General features: G+C 37.4%; 1 protein-coding gene across 1 annotated transcript in view; it reads left to right on the top strand.

The window, feature by feature from the left end:
* The window catches only part of pcsk2 (proprotein convertase subtilisin/kexin type 2), a 51134-nt gene that overhangs the window by 29443 nt on the left and 3355 nt on the right, over positions 1-18336 (top strand). Inside the window, exons 9-11 of the mRNA XM_057342010.1 lie at positions 1357-1572; positions 2660-2760; positions 9613-9840. Of these exons, the coding sequence (XP_057197993.1) occupies positions 1357-1572; positions 2660-2760; positions 9613-9840 (545 nt within the window). The remainder of the gene's footprint in view (positions 1-1356; positions 1573-2659; positions 2761-9612; positions 9841-18336) is intronic.

Genomic DNA, 18336 nt, shown 5'->3' with positions numbered 1-18336 from the left:
TACCCTTTACTGACGTAGAAACATGATAAGCATGATTTCTCTTTCCCATCTGATTGATGGCCATCAGCGGTGGAGTTGAAGACAACAGATCCCATCATTCCACGCTCCTTCATAGCATCATCAAGCTACGCCATTGTTGTTGTTCTGAATGTGCGCCCTCTAGTGGCGGATTTTACAAACTGTGGCTTTAAGTTAAAACTAATGAAAGCATACATGAAACTATACATGAAACTAATTGGTTTGGTGGGTTAGAATGATGTGCCCCCCTTCTGCAGCGTCATACAATGCAAAGGAAAAGGTCCAAAAGTGGTTGGGTTTCTCCATATTTTACCCAAACCTGCATTTTGTTTAGTGGATACCATATAGCTTTCCTGTAGCTTAGTGGTTAGAGCATGGCACTAGCAATGCCAAGGTCATGGGTTTGATCCCAGAGGATTGCATATCGTCGGAAACAAAAAAAGTGTATAAATCAATGCAATGTAAGCCGCTTTGGATAAAAGCGTCTGCCAAATGCATAAATGTAATACCAGATTATTAGTTGTGGGGTGGGGGTACAGGGGCACATCATTTAATTCAGATTGTAACACGGCTGTAGCCACACATCACCTTTGCACTGCTTTGTTTCTTCACTGTAAAAAAATTGTTGGTTCAACTTTAAAAAATAAGTTACGTGGTTGACTTAAAATTTTGTGTTAAACTCAGTCAATTTAACCAGAAATTCATTATGTTAACTAATATGCTAAAGTGGAATTAACTTAAAATTTTAGGCAACCATTTTAAGTTGAACCAACAAAAAAAACCAATGAATCATTTTTTACAGTGTTGCATTGCTTTGTTTCTTAGCAATTGAATGTACGAGTGCCAATTTAAGAGAGCATGAGACCTTATTTTCTTATTTGTTTACTCCAAAGAGACTGGTGCTCTAGGTCCATGTAAGACCATAATCTGTTCACGGTGTGTAAGGATAGTAAATGACCATGTAGTGTAAAAATAACAATAATCAAGCACCCTCTTTGCACCACAATTGCACTGTATGAATTTCCCCGTCAGGTCGCCGCCGCTATAGAATACTAAACAAGACTAAAGAACACTTCTGGCAGCTAAAAGTATGAAAATTATATGTTCAAACAAGAAAACACAATGCCTCTGTATGAATCATCGACACTCAGAGGAGAGCGTGTAGTCTTTAAAAGGTCTTCAAAGTCCATCTAATTGGTAAATTACTTGCTGTTATGTGAATGCAATTTGTACGATAAATCGAGTAAATCTCTCACAGAACATCATCATAAAGATCTTGTAAATGCTTCTTATTGTGCGATAGCTGTTCTTACTTGCACTGCTTTACGTGTCCAACAGGGCCGCGGTGGGAAAGGCAGCATCTATGTGTGGGCCTCAGGAGATGGCGGTAGCTATGACGACTGCAACTGTGATGGATACGCCTCAAGCATGTGGACCATCTCTATTAATTCAGCCATCAATGATGGACGCACTGCACTTTATGATGAAAGCTGCTCATCCACACTAGCCTCCACCTTCAGCAACGGACGTAAACGAAACCCTGAAGCCGGTGTGGTGAGTATGTGTGTGCATGCATCCGGTGTTGTTGTGCTGTTTCACTTTTATGATTTCTTAAATTGCGTTTTAAAAGGGTCGCTACAAATTTTACAAATACTGTGTTTGATGATTAATGTGAATTGTATAATGGTACGGTGAAATCAAATGGTTTCGATCTTGCGATGTTGCCTCTGATGCTGTCAGGAAATTGTAAAAGCCTGTGTTTAAATGCTTGACTCAATTTGTTCTCAGTGTGAGAGTCTTAGGTGCCCTAAACCATCCTTTAGAAAGGCAATCCTTTATTCCACAGCATAATAATACAGAGTTTGACAGTGATAAAGTGACATGAAGTTAATTGTTTCATCCATTTTGTTCCCGAACAATGACTTGAAAATGGAATCGGAGGGATGCATTCAGTTATGAACTTAATCTGAAGATATCTTTAGGCTGAAAGACAGGATCTGAGATGAAGATGGTTGTTAGTCTGTCAGCCGTGATCCTGTCAGGAGGGGAATTGCCCCAGTCAGTCTGGATGCTGTCAGAGCGATCATCACTTTATCCCTTCAGTCTGAATTGAGCGCTGATCTGTACTATTGAAACCAAAATAAAACATCAATGTTTCATTTGAGATGTTTTTGTTTGTATGAGATGTGTTTTTGAATGTTTTGGATAATTGCCATTATTAGATTAAACACTTGAAGTGACTGAACAGTGTTCAGGGTCAGAGTGACAGATGACCGCTGTCTATTTACAGTATACTGTATGTGTTCCTAGTTTAAAATCCCAAATGTTGGAGCAGGTCACATATTCTAGCTGTTAATATGCGAAAGTAATTGATTTAATTTGGATATTTTGAATTTCAAATTTGCATCCAAACTCATTTCTGGCTACTAAATGTAACACACAACTACACATAGGTGTAGTTAAATTACTTGTCTCGTGTTTTTATTCATTGGATTAACCAAAACACTATTGTATGCTCTCTAGTCACCTGCTATTTGCTAAAGGCACCTACAGTTCAGTTTAATCTTCTAAATGAGGATTTGAATGGCACTAATGTTTAATTATGATTTAGTTGTCTTTGTCTCTCTGTGTCTGCCTGTAGGCCACCACGGATCTGTATGGAAACTGCACACTGCGTCATTCGGGCACGTCTGCCGCTGCACCTGAGGCTGCTGGCGTGTTTGCTTTGGCATTGGAGGCCAAGTATGTACACTTCTGTTTTCCGCAGTACAGTTCAGATGAGTAGTGAGAGTCTATTTTTGATTAGGTAGTTTTTATTGGGGAGTTGATGAGAAAACTTTACATTATCTTTGCCAATATAAAAGAATAAGATTCAGAGGTTCATTTTGAATCATTCGGCACGTGAATGCAAATGACTCACTTGTTCAACTGATGGATTGATTGTATACAGTGTTATTTTTGTGCCTTCACTTTTACACTCTGTCTTACTTTCACCCACATACGCAAACATATGCAGTGTCTGTTGCTTGACATCAGTCTACATAGTATTTCAACTGTATTTTATTTAGAGAATGATAAAAATATACAACAATGAAAATACAATAACTGTTACAAACCTTTTCGAGGTGATATGAACAGATATTTGAACAAATTACAGCTTTGATACTAGAAGATATACTGTAAGTGGTTTTATGACATTATTTTGCATTTCACCTTCTCAGATTGCTGTTATGTTAGGTAAACCAAACACTGTTGGCTGTTTTAAAAGTGGCAGGAGAACTCAGTATGTCCCGCCCTAACTTCTTGTTTAAGTTGCAGGTAGCAATGCATCGAACAAAGCTACGCAATTGAAGTCACTTCAGTAGGTCTTCAATATGTTGCAAAAGAAAAAATATTTAGTGGTTTAAATGTGGCCAGGTACTTTTTTCCATGTAGCTTGTAACTTTATAATATTTTGTGAAGTGCAGCACAACTGTTCTTTCTGGTTTGTAGCCTGGCTAGCTGCATATCAGTGGTGGTTTCTGTGTCTCTTGGCTGAAACACTTTATATTAACCAGGGATGCCAAACTATTTTCCTAAGCGGTCTAGCAGTGGACCTCAATGTCAAAATAAGGTGGCCATTGGCCAATCAAATGTAAGAAGGTGGGAGTTACCGTTTACAGAGCCATTGTGGTGACCAATCAAATCAAAGAAGACAGTTAAGGTTCCAAGGCAACCCACTACATTAGTGGCTAAACAATCAATATTTTACAACAATAGAAATGTTGAGCGATAGGATCCACTGACGCAAACTACAAAAACACTGTTTTAAATGGAAAATATGTCATTTACGTGATTCATGTAATGTAATTTGGCAATTATCAGTGTGACGAGACAGGAGATAGTAACCGAGCTGTTTTCAGCAGTTTATTAGGGATGAGATTAGGAATAAATGTGTGCATATTAAACCGTGTGGCTTTGAAAGTCTGTTGTGGTAAGCCTATAAAAATGAAAAACTTGTTTGCGAATGAATTCATTCTAAATTCGAATAGACTAGACAAACACGTTTTCTTTATTTGTCAGTTTATTCGTTTGACAAGATCAATTGTCTACAGCCTTTGTAAAATAAATCCATAGCTGTGTCTCAATTCGAAGGCTGCGCTTGTCGGGCACATACGTCATTATTTCAGAAAGGCATCCTTTACATTTCAAGGCAAGAATGAATCCAAGATGGCACCACAAGTCCTGCGGTTATTCTGCCATCATATAGAGCCAGTGCACCAGTTTGATTCCCGTCTCGAGCGTTTTTGGCCGGTCCCACTCCCCTGTCTCTATCCAATGCTTTCCTGTCTGTTCTCCACTGTCACAGGCAAAGAAGCCCATTTATCTTTAAAAATAAAGAAAATTTATCTTTAAAAAAATGTATCACAATGATTACGTCTTAAGAGAAATAAATGTTAATTTTACAATGATTTTTAATTGAAATGAGACATCCTCGATGACGTATGCGGTAGACGTGACCTCTGGTCTGTCCTCAAAATTTAAAGGGACAGTTCACCTAAAATGAATGAAAGTAATGAAATTATGTTATCAAATGTTATAACAATCACAATACTTCTCATGCAAGGTTTTTGTGTTTTTTTTAACTAATTTCTGACATCCCATGCAGTTCCTCCACAACATAACCCCCCCGGGCTGAACTCAAAAGTTGGCAGCCCTGTATTAACATACTTTCAGCTGTTGATGATTGATGAAACTGGCATGGAGGTGGCTGATCGCCTCATAAAAGTAATTGAAAGACACATTTGGTCCAAGCCAACAATTACTCTTTCACTGGATGCCAGCATAGAAATCTTGCTTGGCCTGCATCTGCTACTTTAAACTCATTAGAAGGGTGTGAAGCTGAAGTTTTGTATCATTGGCTTGGCTGTCATTGCTCTCTCGCTCATTTTTATTAGTTAGTGAAAGGCTTACGTACTTGAGATATGGGCTGATATTTGTGGAAAGGAGCTTTTTTGACTGAGACAAACTTACAGACCCATTAAATGTTTTTCACCATTTCTCAGGCACAGTACACTTATGATGCTGTTTTGCAAATATTAACACAATTCGTTTTCACCATTTTATTTAGTTTAAATGTAATCAATTTAATTTAGTTTTAACTATCATCTCTGAGGCATCCAGAGGAAACAAGCTTTTTCAGAACAATCTTTTGTGACAGTCAATTGTAACACGGGTCAGAATTGAGCCGATCAGAAAAAAAAAATAATTTACAACAATTATATTTTCACGTAAAATAAGAAAAGAAGTAATATAATGTTACTAAAGTGGTCCTGCTGTGCTAAGAATTAAAAAAATAAATAAACACAACATTTTATGTTTGTTATATGACGGGCGTTACGTATGACGTCATAGAGATGAGACGGAATAGTCGCACGGAGAGCACGCACTTTGCAGATATCGGGTGTGATCAAAGCGGATTTAAAAGGCAATTATAACAATCATCCTTGTTTAATATGAATAAATAATATGTAGTATGGTGTTATAACCCTTGTATAAAACTTATTTGGGTCATTTTAGTGAGATGATTGATGATATTGAAGTGAATGATAGCCGATTGTGGGGCCTGTAGAAAACTAATGCAGTTGATTAATTGTGTTGAAATCCCCCGGATTTGGTGAGTTTCAAAATAATATAATGTTCAATTCTCTGAAATGAAGCGTTAATGAGTTACATTCATATTTAGGAGTGTTTTATATGGGTTAATATGCATGTATTTGTCTAGTTGGTAATTGTAATGTATTGTAACTGTATGCATTAAGTTTATTTAGAGCTCAAAAAAGATGCTTATCAGCAGAGTATTGTCATTTATGTATATAAGTGGTCATGTGTGAAGTGATAAAATAGTATTTTCCACCCAGTTGAGTTAAAGTATGTAAGATATGCTGAGTTTAAAAGTCATATATGAGTGTCTATATGATATGTCCATGATGTTTATGGCACTGTTGTATGAACAGGTCAGGTTTTTTTGGGAAGTCTGGAACAGACTGTGATCCTGAGATGGCGAGCCTCCCAGTTTGAGAATCCTAAAAGAGACGGAAAGAAGGGAATTCACGAATCGTGGAGTGACAAGTGCTTTATCTGTTTTCACAAGTGGAATTTACTCAGCCTTATTGGTATTTCTCATCAGTTACCTCGACATTGCACAGAACTGATTGTAGCACTCTTGAACGTTTACACCACAGACATTAGTATACACTACAATACGGATTCAGCAGACTATTTTCTTTGCACAGGTACATACACACTTGTTCCATGGTTTGAGAACTGTTCATCTATGGTGAATTACTGACAAGTTTTTGTATTATTTTCAGTTATATTGTTATTTTTCTTGATGTGATCGGTTTATTGGAAATTGTATTCTTTGTGGGTTAGAGGTTCTAATTCAACCAAGGTAAAAAAAAAGAAAATCAAAACCCTCTTGGTGAAAGTATTTTCCTGGTCTGTCTACTCTGTGTGTTAGTGTGCATTCTCTCATTCTTGCCCTCAGTAGCGAACCTAGCGTTCTGGTCCATTACAGTGTATCCTACTATACTGATGAAGCTGGTTACACAATGGTAAAATATGCAACCAAACACACAACTGCACACGCGAATAATTTGATACAATATACTGTACAGCCTTTTAAAAGGAACTTTAAAATGATCGTTCATCCAAAATATGAAGTCATTTATTTACCCTTACTGTAATCTTGTATGGCTTTCTTTGTTCTTATGAACCAAAACAGATCATTCAAAATGTACTAGTTTTTGTCTTGAAGGCGTTATATTAAACACGAAATGCACATCAGTCTGGCCAGTCATGCGCTACGTCTCGCAGTACTTTAATGTCATACGTCACAGTGACGAGGCATCAACGCTGGCTCAAATTTCTAACCAGCCTGCACTGCTTCAAGTCCGCCGCCGATCGGTCTGCACAACGCCGCATAAAGTCAAACACACATATTGATCTTTTGTGAAGCCAATGCAATTCCTCGTCACATGATCAATTGTTCCACTTCATGGGTTGTCTTGGGCAGTGAGCTTACCTCTAACAAACCAGCAAGAAGGTTCTCTTTTGCAGATTTGATTCGGGGTAAAATAGCTAAAGAAATCAAATTAAGCCATAAAACATAATAATAAAGTTTCACAACAGTGGCAGAGCTTTCAAAGCTGAGAAATATAAATATATCAGGTCTGTTTTATTACAATTTAAATAAGGTTATTTACTGTAAATTTGAGGAATCCAATCTTCTTTTATTATCAGGATATTAAAGCAGCCTCATCCCAACCTCTATTCTTTCGGCATGTCTCCTGACCCCTTCTCTTCTCCTCGTTTATGTAATTTGCCTAAATAATTACTTAAGATTAGGTTATGGGCACACATGAAAAAGTACTTTTGGTTTACACTTGGTTAAATGATTCTGACACCTCACACATTGGAAACCACTGCTCTACTTATTGCTTCTATTGAAATCAAAGAAACCAAATCAACAGGGATTTAAACACCAACTGTGATAAACATGAATCTGATTGAGAAAGCTTTGTGTGGAATGAACTGGTGGAGGCAGTTGTGTCACATTTCAGTAGGGTGTTATGTGTTAGAACTGGTGTTAATAACTGTTGACATGACCTTCCCTGTGTAAAGGCCTTGTGTTTGCTCAGTACTGAATAATGATGTAGCTGGCAGGAGAATGGTCTTCTCTGCAGGCAAAAGTAAATGTGGATTGAAAATGGTGGTAGACTGTTAATGGTAAAATTGTGCCATCCGGTAAAGATTTTGCTGTACTTTTTTTCATTGTATGACTAGGAAGGATGAATAATGTGCAATACATTAACAGTATGCATGCATTCATCCATCTGTTTCTTATGCTTCTATGATCATCAGTACATACCAATATTAAATTATGTTAAGACGTTCACATAAAAATGCACAAGTAATTTATCAATAAATAATCAATGATTACAAGTAATGGCACCACAAAGAACTCTGAAAAATGAACAAGACAAACAATTTCATTCAGTAAGAGATTTTATTATGTAATTTATACAGGGAGAGGGTAAATAACATTTTATTTAATGAGCAGGCTTGATAGAAAATCATTCAACGACACATACAGACACGCAGAAAAGCCATTTTTATTTTGGAAAATAATATTTTGTTTCAAAAACATCCTTACAATAAAACACCAGTTTTACACATATGCATTTTATCAACTTACCTTTGAATGTGTTTGGGAAACAGTGAAATGAATGGACTTCAATGTAATGTTTGGAACTCCATGACACAAGTTACTTCAGCATTCCATTTTTCCAACGGACGTCTATGCGAGTGTCACAACTCTGTTTTTCAACGGCTCTGGTCTCTCCTCTCTCACTGTGCGTTCACACCGCCGCCGTCGAGAGCGTCAAAGTGGCCGGAAGTCATTCATTTTCAATGTGAGCCGGCAGCAAGCAGCAGCGCGTCTTGGCCGTTGAGGGCGTCGAGGAGAAATCAAGTCTACTTTATGGTAATGAGCTATGACGTTGTTCGGCGGCAACCAATCGGAACGTAGAAGTCCACCACTTGAGACTGAGTCTACGTCAGAGCATCCACAAATCTTTCTACAGCGTTGTTGGCAGGGCGGCCAAAGCGATTTTTGATGCTCTCGATGGCGGTGGTGTGAACGCACAGTTAAGGTCTGTGTTTGGCACAATGCAGTGGAGATGTTTATGGTTGCTAAGCAATGTCGCTATGTAGATCATTGAAGTTGAATTTAATTGGTTTTGATTTTGGCTCACCCAATCAGAACTAAAAATCAGAAACATCAGTTTTTTACAATATTACTTTGAACTATTCCTTGATGTCCACTATATTGTCAGCAAGATTTAAAAAAGAATAATGTTAAAAAAGGTTAAAAACATGGTTACTCACATTTGTGTATTGTCGGATCCTAAACAGTCTGCATAATCTTTTATTTCAGTCTGTCTGCAAAAGTCTGCAAAATGTTCAGTAAAATTAAGCAAAGAAACAATCTCTTATACATTTTTATCATTTTGTTTCTTGGGAAATTCTGTGTTTGCATTTTTACTCTTACTACGTGCTACATTTTGTACTAACAAGGAAATTTTGTGAGGATTATTTTACTGTACAATGACGTCATATGTTACAGCTAACTATCAAGTTTCAAATCGAAAGATAAAACAATAAAACAAGACAAAGTACTTTTTATTTAACAGTATAATAATACTCATAAATTGATATACTGTACGTACTAGTTAGGTCACACTGCAGGTTGAACACAGCACTGTTTTAAACATCTGATGTCTGTACTGCGCACTGCAAATTGCTCTTCATCTGAAGTAGAAGAGCTTCAAGAATCCATATGCAGCTGTAAGGGTTTTGTTGCTCTCATGCTACCTGCACTTTCTAGGAAAGCCCTGACTCAACCGAACAAATGTATTTTAAATTGCCACAATAACTATGTTTAGGAGATTTTAAGAGGGCTTGAACGTTTCCAGCGTATGACAACAGCAATTAAATTAACAGTCATCCACTTTATAGTGACGTTTTTCTGTCTTTTAAATGTGTGTGTAGTCCAGACCTGACTTGGAGAGACCTGCAGCACCTGACTGTACTCACATCTAAGAGGAACAAACTGCACGATGAGGTTCACCAGTGGAGAAGGAACGGTGTGGGCCTGGAGTTCAATCATCTGTTTGGTTATGGTGTGTTGGATGCTGGAGGCATGGTCAAACTCGCCCGTGAATGGAAGGCCGTACCGGAACGCTTTCACTGTGTGGCTGGATCCATGCAAGAGATACAGTAAGTACACATTATGAACATTAAAGTGCAGATAAGAGGGCAAAAAGGCAATCATTTTACTTTTCCAATCTGAAGTACTTCTTTGTGAAAGTATTCAACAACATCAACATGTAGGATGGAACTTGGTTTTAATAGTGGGAATTCATTGGATTGAAAAATCAGGCCTCAACTTTTTGTAGCGACTAGTTGTATGTACATTTTTCAATTAGCACAACTGTAAATTATCACTTGTGGCAACAGACTGTTCCTTAAATTCACCACTTTACCTGAGACAATTGAAAAATGTAGATGTTAGATGAAATTGATTGTTGTACAGAGTAAAATTGTTGCGTCCATTATACAGTATTATACAATTGAGCGAGTACCATGAAACTATATTTATTTATTTTAGTTCAATTTATTTTATTTTATTTATGTAGTTTCACAGTGTGAGAAAACATTTTAGGAAAAATGGAAATTATATTTAGTTCAATTAAAATGTTGCATTGTTGCAGCTTTACAGTGAATATGGTATCTATTAACACCAGCAGTATAGATACATAAGAAAATACTGTATAGAAATAACAAAAATCATTAAAAAAAGGACAATTGGCTCATTCATATCTAAAAGCTTTTGTGAGAGGAGAGTGCATCAAGATAGTAAAACATCCTACTAAAACAGTATTGTTTCAGAGACAAGGCTTGCCCCATGCTAAAATAAATGTTTGAGTTGTCTTAACTGAAAATAACGTGCCCTAACATATCTAAAAATATGTCAGTGCCATTGTTTTGTCTCAAGATGCACACCAGTAATGTTTGTAGGAGGTATTTTTATAAAAGCAACTGATATATGTTATTTAACTAAGGCATAGTCCTGGCATAAGCTAAGCCTTGTCTGTGAAACTGTGACTTGAGTATTAGACTAAGACATTTAATCCATTAGCATGACAGATGACAGGTATCAAATTAAACCTGATATTGCAAAATAATGATAAAATAGGAAAATTATATAACAGAAAGGAATTATGCACTGAAAAGAAACAATACTTTAAACTAACTTAATTCAATTATGGAAAGTGGTTCCACACAATAGAAACATGTTATCTCTACTCAACTACATAATGTATGATAAACTAAACTGAACTGAGTAAACTTAAACAACCATGTCCAAATTATGTGGCGTTATTATAAAAATCCACAACTCTCCCTTTATCATAAGGGTTATAATTATCCAGGGTTTATTATTTTTTAGTGTAAACAACATTGTGCTACAGTAGTGCCAAGGGTTTGATTCCCAGGGAGGACAAATACTGATAACATGTAGAACTTGAATGCACATCAGTGTCTTTCACATGCATACATGTATTTGAAGATCTGTATTGAAGAATATTGCTTCAAAACTCACTTATTGCCTAGTTATTCAGATGATTAGCCAACCACAGCACATCAACTACTCGACAATAAAAATTTGTGTCAGTATTATTACCATGGTAGTGATTTTTTTCCATATTCGTAACAAGCATCATTGTGAGATTGTGTCAGCCAGGTCTAAGGCTTTCTTTGCTCTGTGTGATGGCATATTGCATGTTTCACCCCCCCACTGACTCTCTCCACACATACACGCGTGCACACACACACCGCTCATTCTCACATCTGCTATAATTAGTTCTCTCCCACTCACTTGCTGGGCATAGCACGCTATAGCAACCGCCGCAATTACGCTGAGTTTCACTGGCATGATGATGGGGTTGAATGTCTGTGTGTGTGTGTGTTCTTATTTGTGTGTATAAGTGTCCCTGTCAAAACCCCCATAAACAAAGTGCCAAACTTCATATCATACCTAACACAGTTCATGAGAGTTTAGGCGAGAATAGCAGTTAAGCAGCAGCAGGAGGAGAAGAGATTGTTGAATTATAATGAGTAGAAGCATGCAGAGCATTTATCGTGCGATAAGGCTCATATCTGTGTCGGCTAATGACTCCCTCCAAGCGAATATGTGCAACTAACCTCCACTGAACAATGTGTAGTGTCACCATAGATGGAAAAAAATGGGGATTTAATTGATTTCGTGGGAGTCCCCTGAATGTACTGCTATCTAGAGTCTATTATGAGATCCAATGATACCTTTTCACTAACACTGAAAGCAAATGCATAATCACATCTAATCACAATCCTGTTGTACAGTTTCTTTTGGACTTTTACATTGAACTCATGAATATGCTAGTGTTGTAATTTCCATAAAGCTCACACAATTGTTTTAAACAGTATTTCGAATATGTTTTGTTGGCTTTTGATTCAAGAAAAACGAAGAAATGAATAAACAGCTAAAATTAGTTATTAAATTGTCATATGGCATTTTGTAAATTGGTACACTGCTAATTTCAATATACACAGGAAAATGGAAATAGGCCTACTACTGTACCTGCTCAAAATTAAAAGGTAAAATTCATTATGTTTTTGTACAGTCAATCGAACTAATAAGAAAAATTGTGATATCATCCAATACATTAATGCATATGTAAGAGGGACATAAAGATTTCTTGCACTGTAGGAATGACCTTAAAGGGATACTTCACCCAAAAATGAATTTATTCACCTTCGAGTTTTTCCAAATCTGTATAAATTTCTTTGTTCTGATGAACACAGAGAAAGATATTTGGAAGAATGCTTATAACCAGACAGATTTCGACTACCATAGTAGGAAAAAATACAATGGTAGTCAAAAGTGCCCCAGAACTGTTTGCTGTCCTACATTCTTCAAAATGTCTTCTTTTGTGTTCAACAGAACAAAAAACGATAAAGTAATTTTTCCTACTATGGGAGTCAATGGGGGGTGAGATCTGTTTGATTATAAGCATTCTTCCAAATATCTTTCTCTGTGTTCATCAGAACAAAGAAATTTATACAGATTTTGAACAACTCAAAAGTGAGTAAATGATGACAGAATTGTCATTTTTGGGTGAAGTATCCCTTTAATATGAATATATGGAACAGCACATAAACGGTTGTTGTTTTGTTTGCAGCTTGCTGGTTAGCTGTCACTGTGCTCCCACAAAGCTATTCAGAAAAACAAGCCATTTGCAGGCGGCAAATGACACACAGTGTGCCACCTTTTGTACCGGAGCCGTAATTAAAAAGAAAGCACCTTGTTTGCTAGCTAGTACATCAATAACAACGTTCATTAAATGTTCCCAAAATCCAACATCTCAGTTTCACAATGTCATCCTGGCCAAATGCCAGTTTATGCCAACGCTTTTTTATAGCCTCTAGACCACAGCTTAGTTTTAGTGTCTTTCCCAAAAACAATACAGCCATCACTTACTCACCCTCATGTCATTGACTTTCACTCTACTGTGTAACACTAAAACTGTTTTTAGGCTGTGTTTTCTATATTATGACACCTCACATTGCCACATCTATCGAGCTCCTAAATGGAAAGAAGCAAAATAATACAGGATTGCATTGACAAGATTGTGGCCAGGGGGTAAAAATTAAACCTTTCTGTTGTGTGGTAAAATCTGTGTATGGCCCTTTAAGAGATTTCGCTCCTGTTCACGCGATGTGGTGCGCTGGCTCTTTGTGCGCATGCGTGGCTCCGAGAGACCGCACGCTCCGTGTGTGTTGCTTGTCATCGCGATCTGATGTTATATGCATAAGTGTAATTCCAGGTAAATATCCTTTGTATGTGTTTATATACACCCGTATATGTTACATGTGGGTTATATTGCTCTGTCTAAATGTAAGTTGGATGATAAATGTTAATAGATGCAGTGTGTGCACATCAGGGGTGTAGCCAGAACTTTTTTTAGAGGTGGCCAGGTAAGACCCAGTGATTTTATTAGGGTGACCAAAAATCCTTACAGACAGAAATTCTTAGACTTCTACTGTAATTTACACCAATTCTTCATTACACATAGTTTGCTGGTCAAAACATACACAAAGAACATAAAGTAAACAATTTATTTGCAATGCTTTCATGTGCCAACATTATTTTAAAATAATTTGCTAGCTATCATTTGCAGTATGTTAGCATTTTGTATAGAAAATTGCAGTACCCCAACTTAAACTTTCGCGAAAATGTAATTAATGAATGAAATCCAGTTAAACACGCAATGAACTTCCATGGTACACAGACAGTACCTGTTGTCGGTACACGATCCGGGATGCCTGCACGATCCGTTCTGCGCATGCGCATAATGACGTAGTAAACAACGTCACGGTTTCCCTACACTATTGGTATCAAGCATGCGATGAAACACTTGACGGCCAGACGGCACAACTGGCGGCATATTTTTATAGGCTACATTGTGTTTTTCATTTAACAGTTCATGGCGGGTCTATTTTGATGTTTTAAAATGTAGCTTACGCTATGCATTACGATGTGTTTACGTGATTGCCAATCCAAAATAATAAAGGAGTTGTTACATGAACATACACGATTTTGGTTACATGTGGAATAAAGTCTGAGTCTTGAGAGTCTGTCACTGCAAACCTTCAGTTTCCTCCATACTCCCCTTTGCGATTCATTGCTGCATGGCATTAGGCCTACTTAACTTGCTGTGTTTCGATCTGAGGTCAGTAGTATTGTCAAAGACGGTTTTTATTAAAAGCTGCTAATATTAGTTAAGTTTAAATCGACTCATTTTGTATTAGTATGGGTCTATATATAGGCTAATATATCTATCTATATAATCTAAATGAGGAATAATCCCTTCAATGGTGTTTACAGAACACAATAAGGAACATAATATGCATTTCAGCCTAGACTATCTGCACTTACATGAAGAAAGAACTACAAACAAGTCTGGGGAAACGTTACAGAGTATTTCAACGCATAGTGTGCGCACAGAAGTGACAAGAGACCAGAGGTGGACAGTAGTGAAAATCGCGGTACAAAGGTGCTCAAGCGTGGAACAGATCGTGCAGTGTCGTCGCTAAACAGAATTATCTACTACGTCATTATGCGCATGCGCGGACGGATCGTGCAGGCATCCCGGATCGTGTACCGACACCTGTCACGAAGCGGTTAGCAGCTGTTCAGCTATAGCGCTCAGACTGTTTGCGTCAGTGCGTCAGCGTATGACATCATATTAATGCGAGAGTAATGTTCTCGCGTTACTTTCAGTGCATACGCTAAATGATCTGCGCAGCACTCTGTAAACTCCGACAGACATCTTAAAACTGCTTCGCACAACAGAGGTGGCCAGATAGGTGGCCATCCATCATTCAGGGGTAGCCGCATGTAGCTACGCCCCTGGTGCACATGGCGAGTGAACCTTGTGGTGAATGCTAGCGAGCATTTGGTAGTGATGGGAATTTTGATTCATTTGAGTGATTCGTTCTTTTTCAGTTCGTTCACCAAAATGATTCGTTCAGATTCGTTCACTGATTTGTTCAGTGACCATTTCTATAATACGCCAGCAGGTGGCGAAAAAGAGTTGTGTTATGTCAACGAACGTGTTAATGGACGTTTAAACTGATTACAGGCTTTATTAAAATGTGTGTCTCTGATCTACTCATTAAATAAATTAAATAAGTCTAAATAAGTGGTTCAGATGACCAACGCACAAGGTTTTTCTATATAAATTAAAAAGTTAATTGTTTGGTCATTTACACATTCATAAATCTAGGATTATGTTAAACATGAAGTTTATGTATTTTAAATAAACAAGCGTGCAAAGTAGCCTACCTGTAAGTGCTTTCTGCTGATTGCTGAACGAGACTCACATGCTAAATGACCGACCTACCCTGCACACTCTCCTTCAATTCGTTCACGAACGCGATCTATCTCTCTCGTTCAGACTCAACAGCGACTTGGTCAGTGTGGGCATATTCGTTCAGTGGAAGATCTAACCAATTACATGTCCCTTCACAGCCGGAACTGGAATGCTATTTGCTGACGTGACGCGAATGAGAGCTAACCAATATTTTTTGTTTTACACGTGGTTTTTCCTGGCTCAAAATGAGACGGAGGTGGTGCCATCCTGATCTTGTACACACACACGTAGGCCTACCGTACCTTTAAGTGGCTTAACCAAAGTGACTTTGAGTTTGACATATTAAAAGTTCTAATAAAATTAGATGACAATTATTAAGTTATATAAAACATTACTTTTATTCAACCAAACAGAAATGTTTTTTTTAATCAAATAAAGCTTTTCTATCATTTTCAATTAACTATTCAGCCCACAATAGCCAACTGAATTAACCAGTATTTCTAAATGAGCAAAGCTCATTCACATCTTGTATTCTCCGTGGTTAACTTTAAATGATTCAAGGATCTCTTATATTCGCTAGTGACTGAAAAGTTCAATAGTTTAAATGAATCGGTTCAAATGAGTCATTCGAGTGCGAGTCGTTCTGAACGCAATGTGCGTTCATACTGACGAACTCGCTGTGTACAGTATACGCTGATTCAACAATCCGACTGCACAGCTAAAGACATTGCAATGATGTACGTCATGTTAATTTAGTAAATTTAAAGAAATTGAACGTACTTGGATGCAAAACAAACAGCCGTGAAACACAGCTAGCTCTTGTTCTGCAACTCTTTTTAGCGCCTCAGTGTGCTGATAACGAAACAGCGCCTCCACTGTGGCATAATGCCGCAACTGCAGTTACAAATGACAGTCTGTTAAATGCACGCAGCATTTCTTGTGAAGACTCACAACATAATTTTAGCCTGAGGCGGCACGACATTTGACGGAGGCGGCCGGCTCCAATCTCTCTATGCATGAAAAACCCTGTTTACAGTTTTTAGAGAAGTGCATGACATGAATTAAACGTAATGAAGTCGTTTTTATTTGAAAGAACAATAAATTATACAAAATGCACATAAAACACCTGTGCTTGCAGTACAATAACTGAGTAAACAGGGCTTGACATTTTCCATGCAATAAAAATGACAATGTTAATTTGTCTTTGTTACATTTAACCATCAGCTTGCATTATTTTCGTAAGGATCTTTACATTGTGTACGTTTCTGTACTTGTTGAACAAGAGACCTCATCTTTCGTTCACGAGTGAGAAATAACAGCTCGTTCATGTCGTTCATTTTTCAGCGGGATTGTAAGGGGTGGTTTATGCCATTTGTAACCCGCTTGTTAGGACATATAAACACTTGATCAGATTAAAAACCGAAGTAGGAAGTTGTGCGCATGTGCAAAGACGACACTGGCTCGTACAGACGTAAGGGCATGACGCACGGAATGGAGCAGCTGTTTGCTAAAGAAACCAAAAATCATAAATCTGGCAAAGCGGTACACATTTCCATATGCTTGTCATCTCTAAATGAACATCTTCATGTTTCTATGCATTTAAAATGTCTTAACTGTTTCCCTGGAGTGAGTTTTTACCGCAATTTCTGAGTTCCTTTTTAAAACACTATACATTTGCAGATGTAGAGTACAAACATACTGTAGGCTAAAATATCTAGTCATAAAATTTAATGTATATGCGTAGTAGGCTACCGAACATTTATTTTATTTATTGTTTACTTACATGTGCTTTGGAAGGATTAACTGTTTTTACCATGGTAAGTCGCTGTAACGACCTTGCTGCATTGATATGTACTAGACATTATTTGGGACATTCTAAAACACTTAACGTGAAAAAAGCTTAACGTACCTAAACAGCGATCAAGGAAAACCAAATTTATGTCAAACCTTCCTTCTACTAAACACTTGCTGCTGTCAAAAGAATGAGCTCTTGTTCCGCGGATAAACAGCAACGCTAATTAGCCTACTGACGCAATAGCCGTGCGAGCATTCGTGCCAGAAGAACGCGCTGTATCATCTCATTTATATTTCTGTCCCTTTTTATCAGAGCTTTTAGAAACATTTGTGCTGTTTTGTTCTAGTTTGCTCCACAGGCTATTCAGCTCGATGTAACAACACTGAAGCCAGGAGTTAGCAACTTTATTACCTTTCAACCTCATTTCTTAATATTCGTTTCAGACAGGGCATAACTGGGTATAAAGAGTAGGCTACGCCACTTTTTAACACAATGCACGGTGGCTTTTGAAGTATATATTACAACTAAAATGACAGAAATTTGTATAAACCACGTTAAGCTGTTTTCTCTTATAATGGACTTCTATGGTGAGAACGCTTAACGTGATATTCACTTTATCTGCGGAACAAGAGCTCGTTCTTTTGACAGCAGCATGTGTTTATTAGAAGTCAAATTTGACATAAATTTGGTTTTCCTTGATTGCTGTTTAGGTACGTTAAACTACATTAAGCGTTTTTCACGTTGAGCGTTTTAGAATGTCCCCATTATTTTGCGTTTATGAATTGTACATTATTATGCTGGTGTCTGTGACATAAAATAAATACATCTGTGCTTACAACATTGTTTGAGTAGCCGTTTTGTGAATATTATAATGTCCACCGCGCCCGTCTCTGTTTACCGTTAATGCTGATATATGAGTCCGCATATCATCACTTCTAAAGTTCGGTATTAGCTGTTGTTGATAAACATTTATTCTAATTATTGTTTGCCTGCAGAACGCTCTGG

This window comes from Triplophysa rosa, linkage group LG9 (genome assembly GCF_024868665.1).
Source record: "Triplophysa rosa linkage group LG9, Trosa_1v2, whole genome shotgun sequence".
Lineage (NCBI taxonomy): Eukaryota > Metazoa > Chordata > Actinopteri > Cypriniformes > Nemacheilidae > Triplophysa > Triplophysa rosa.
This window is presented reverse-complemented; position numbering and strand designations above follow the sequence as displayed.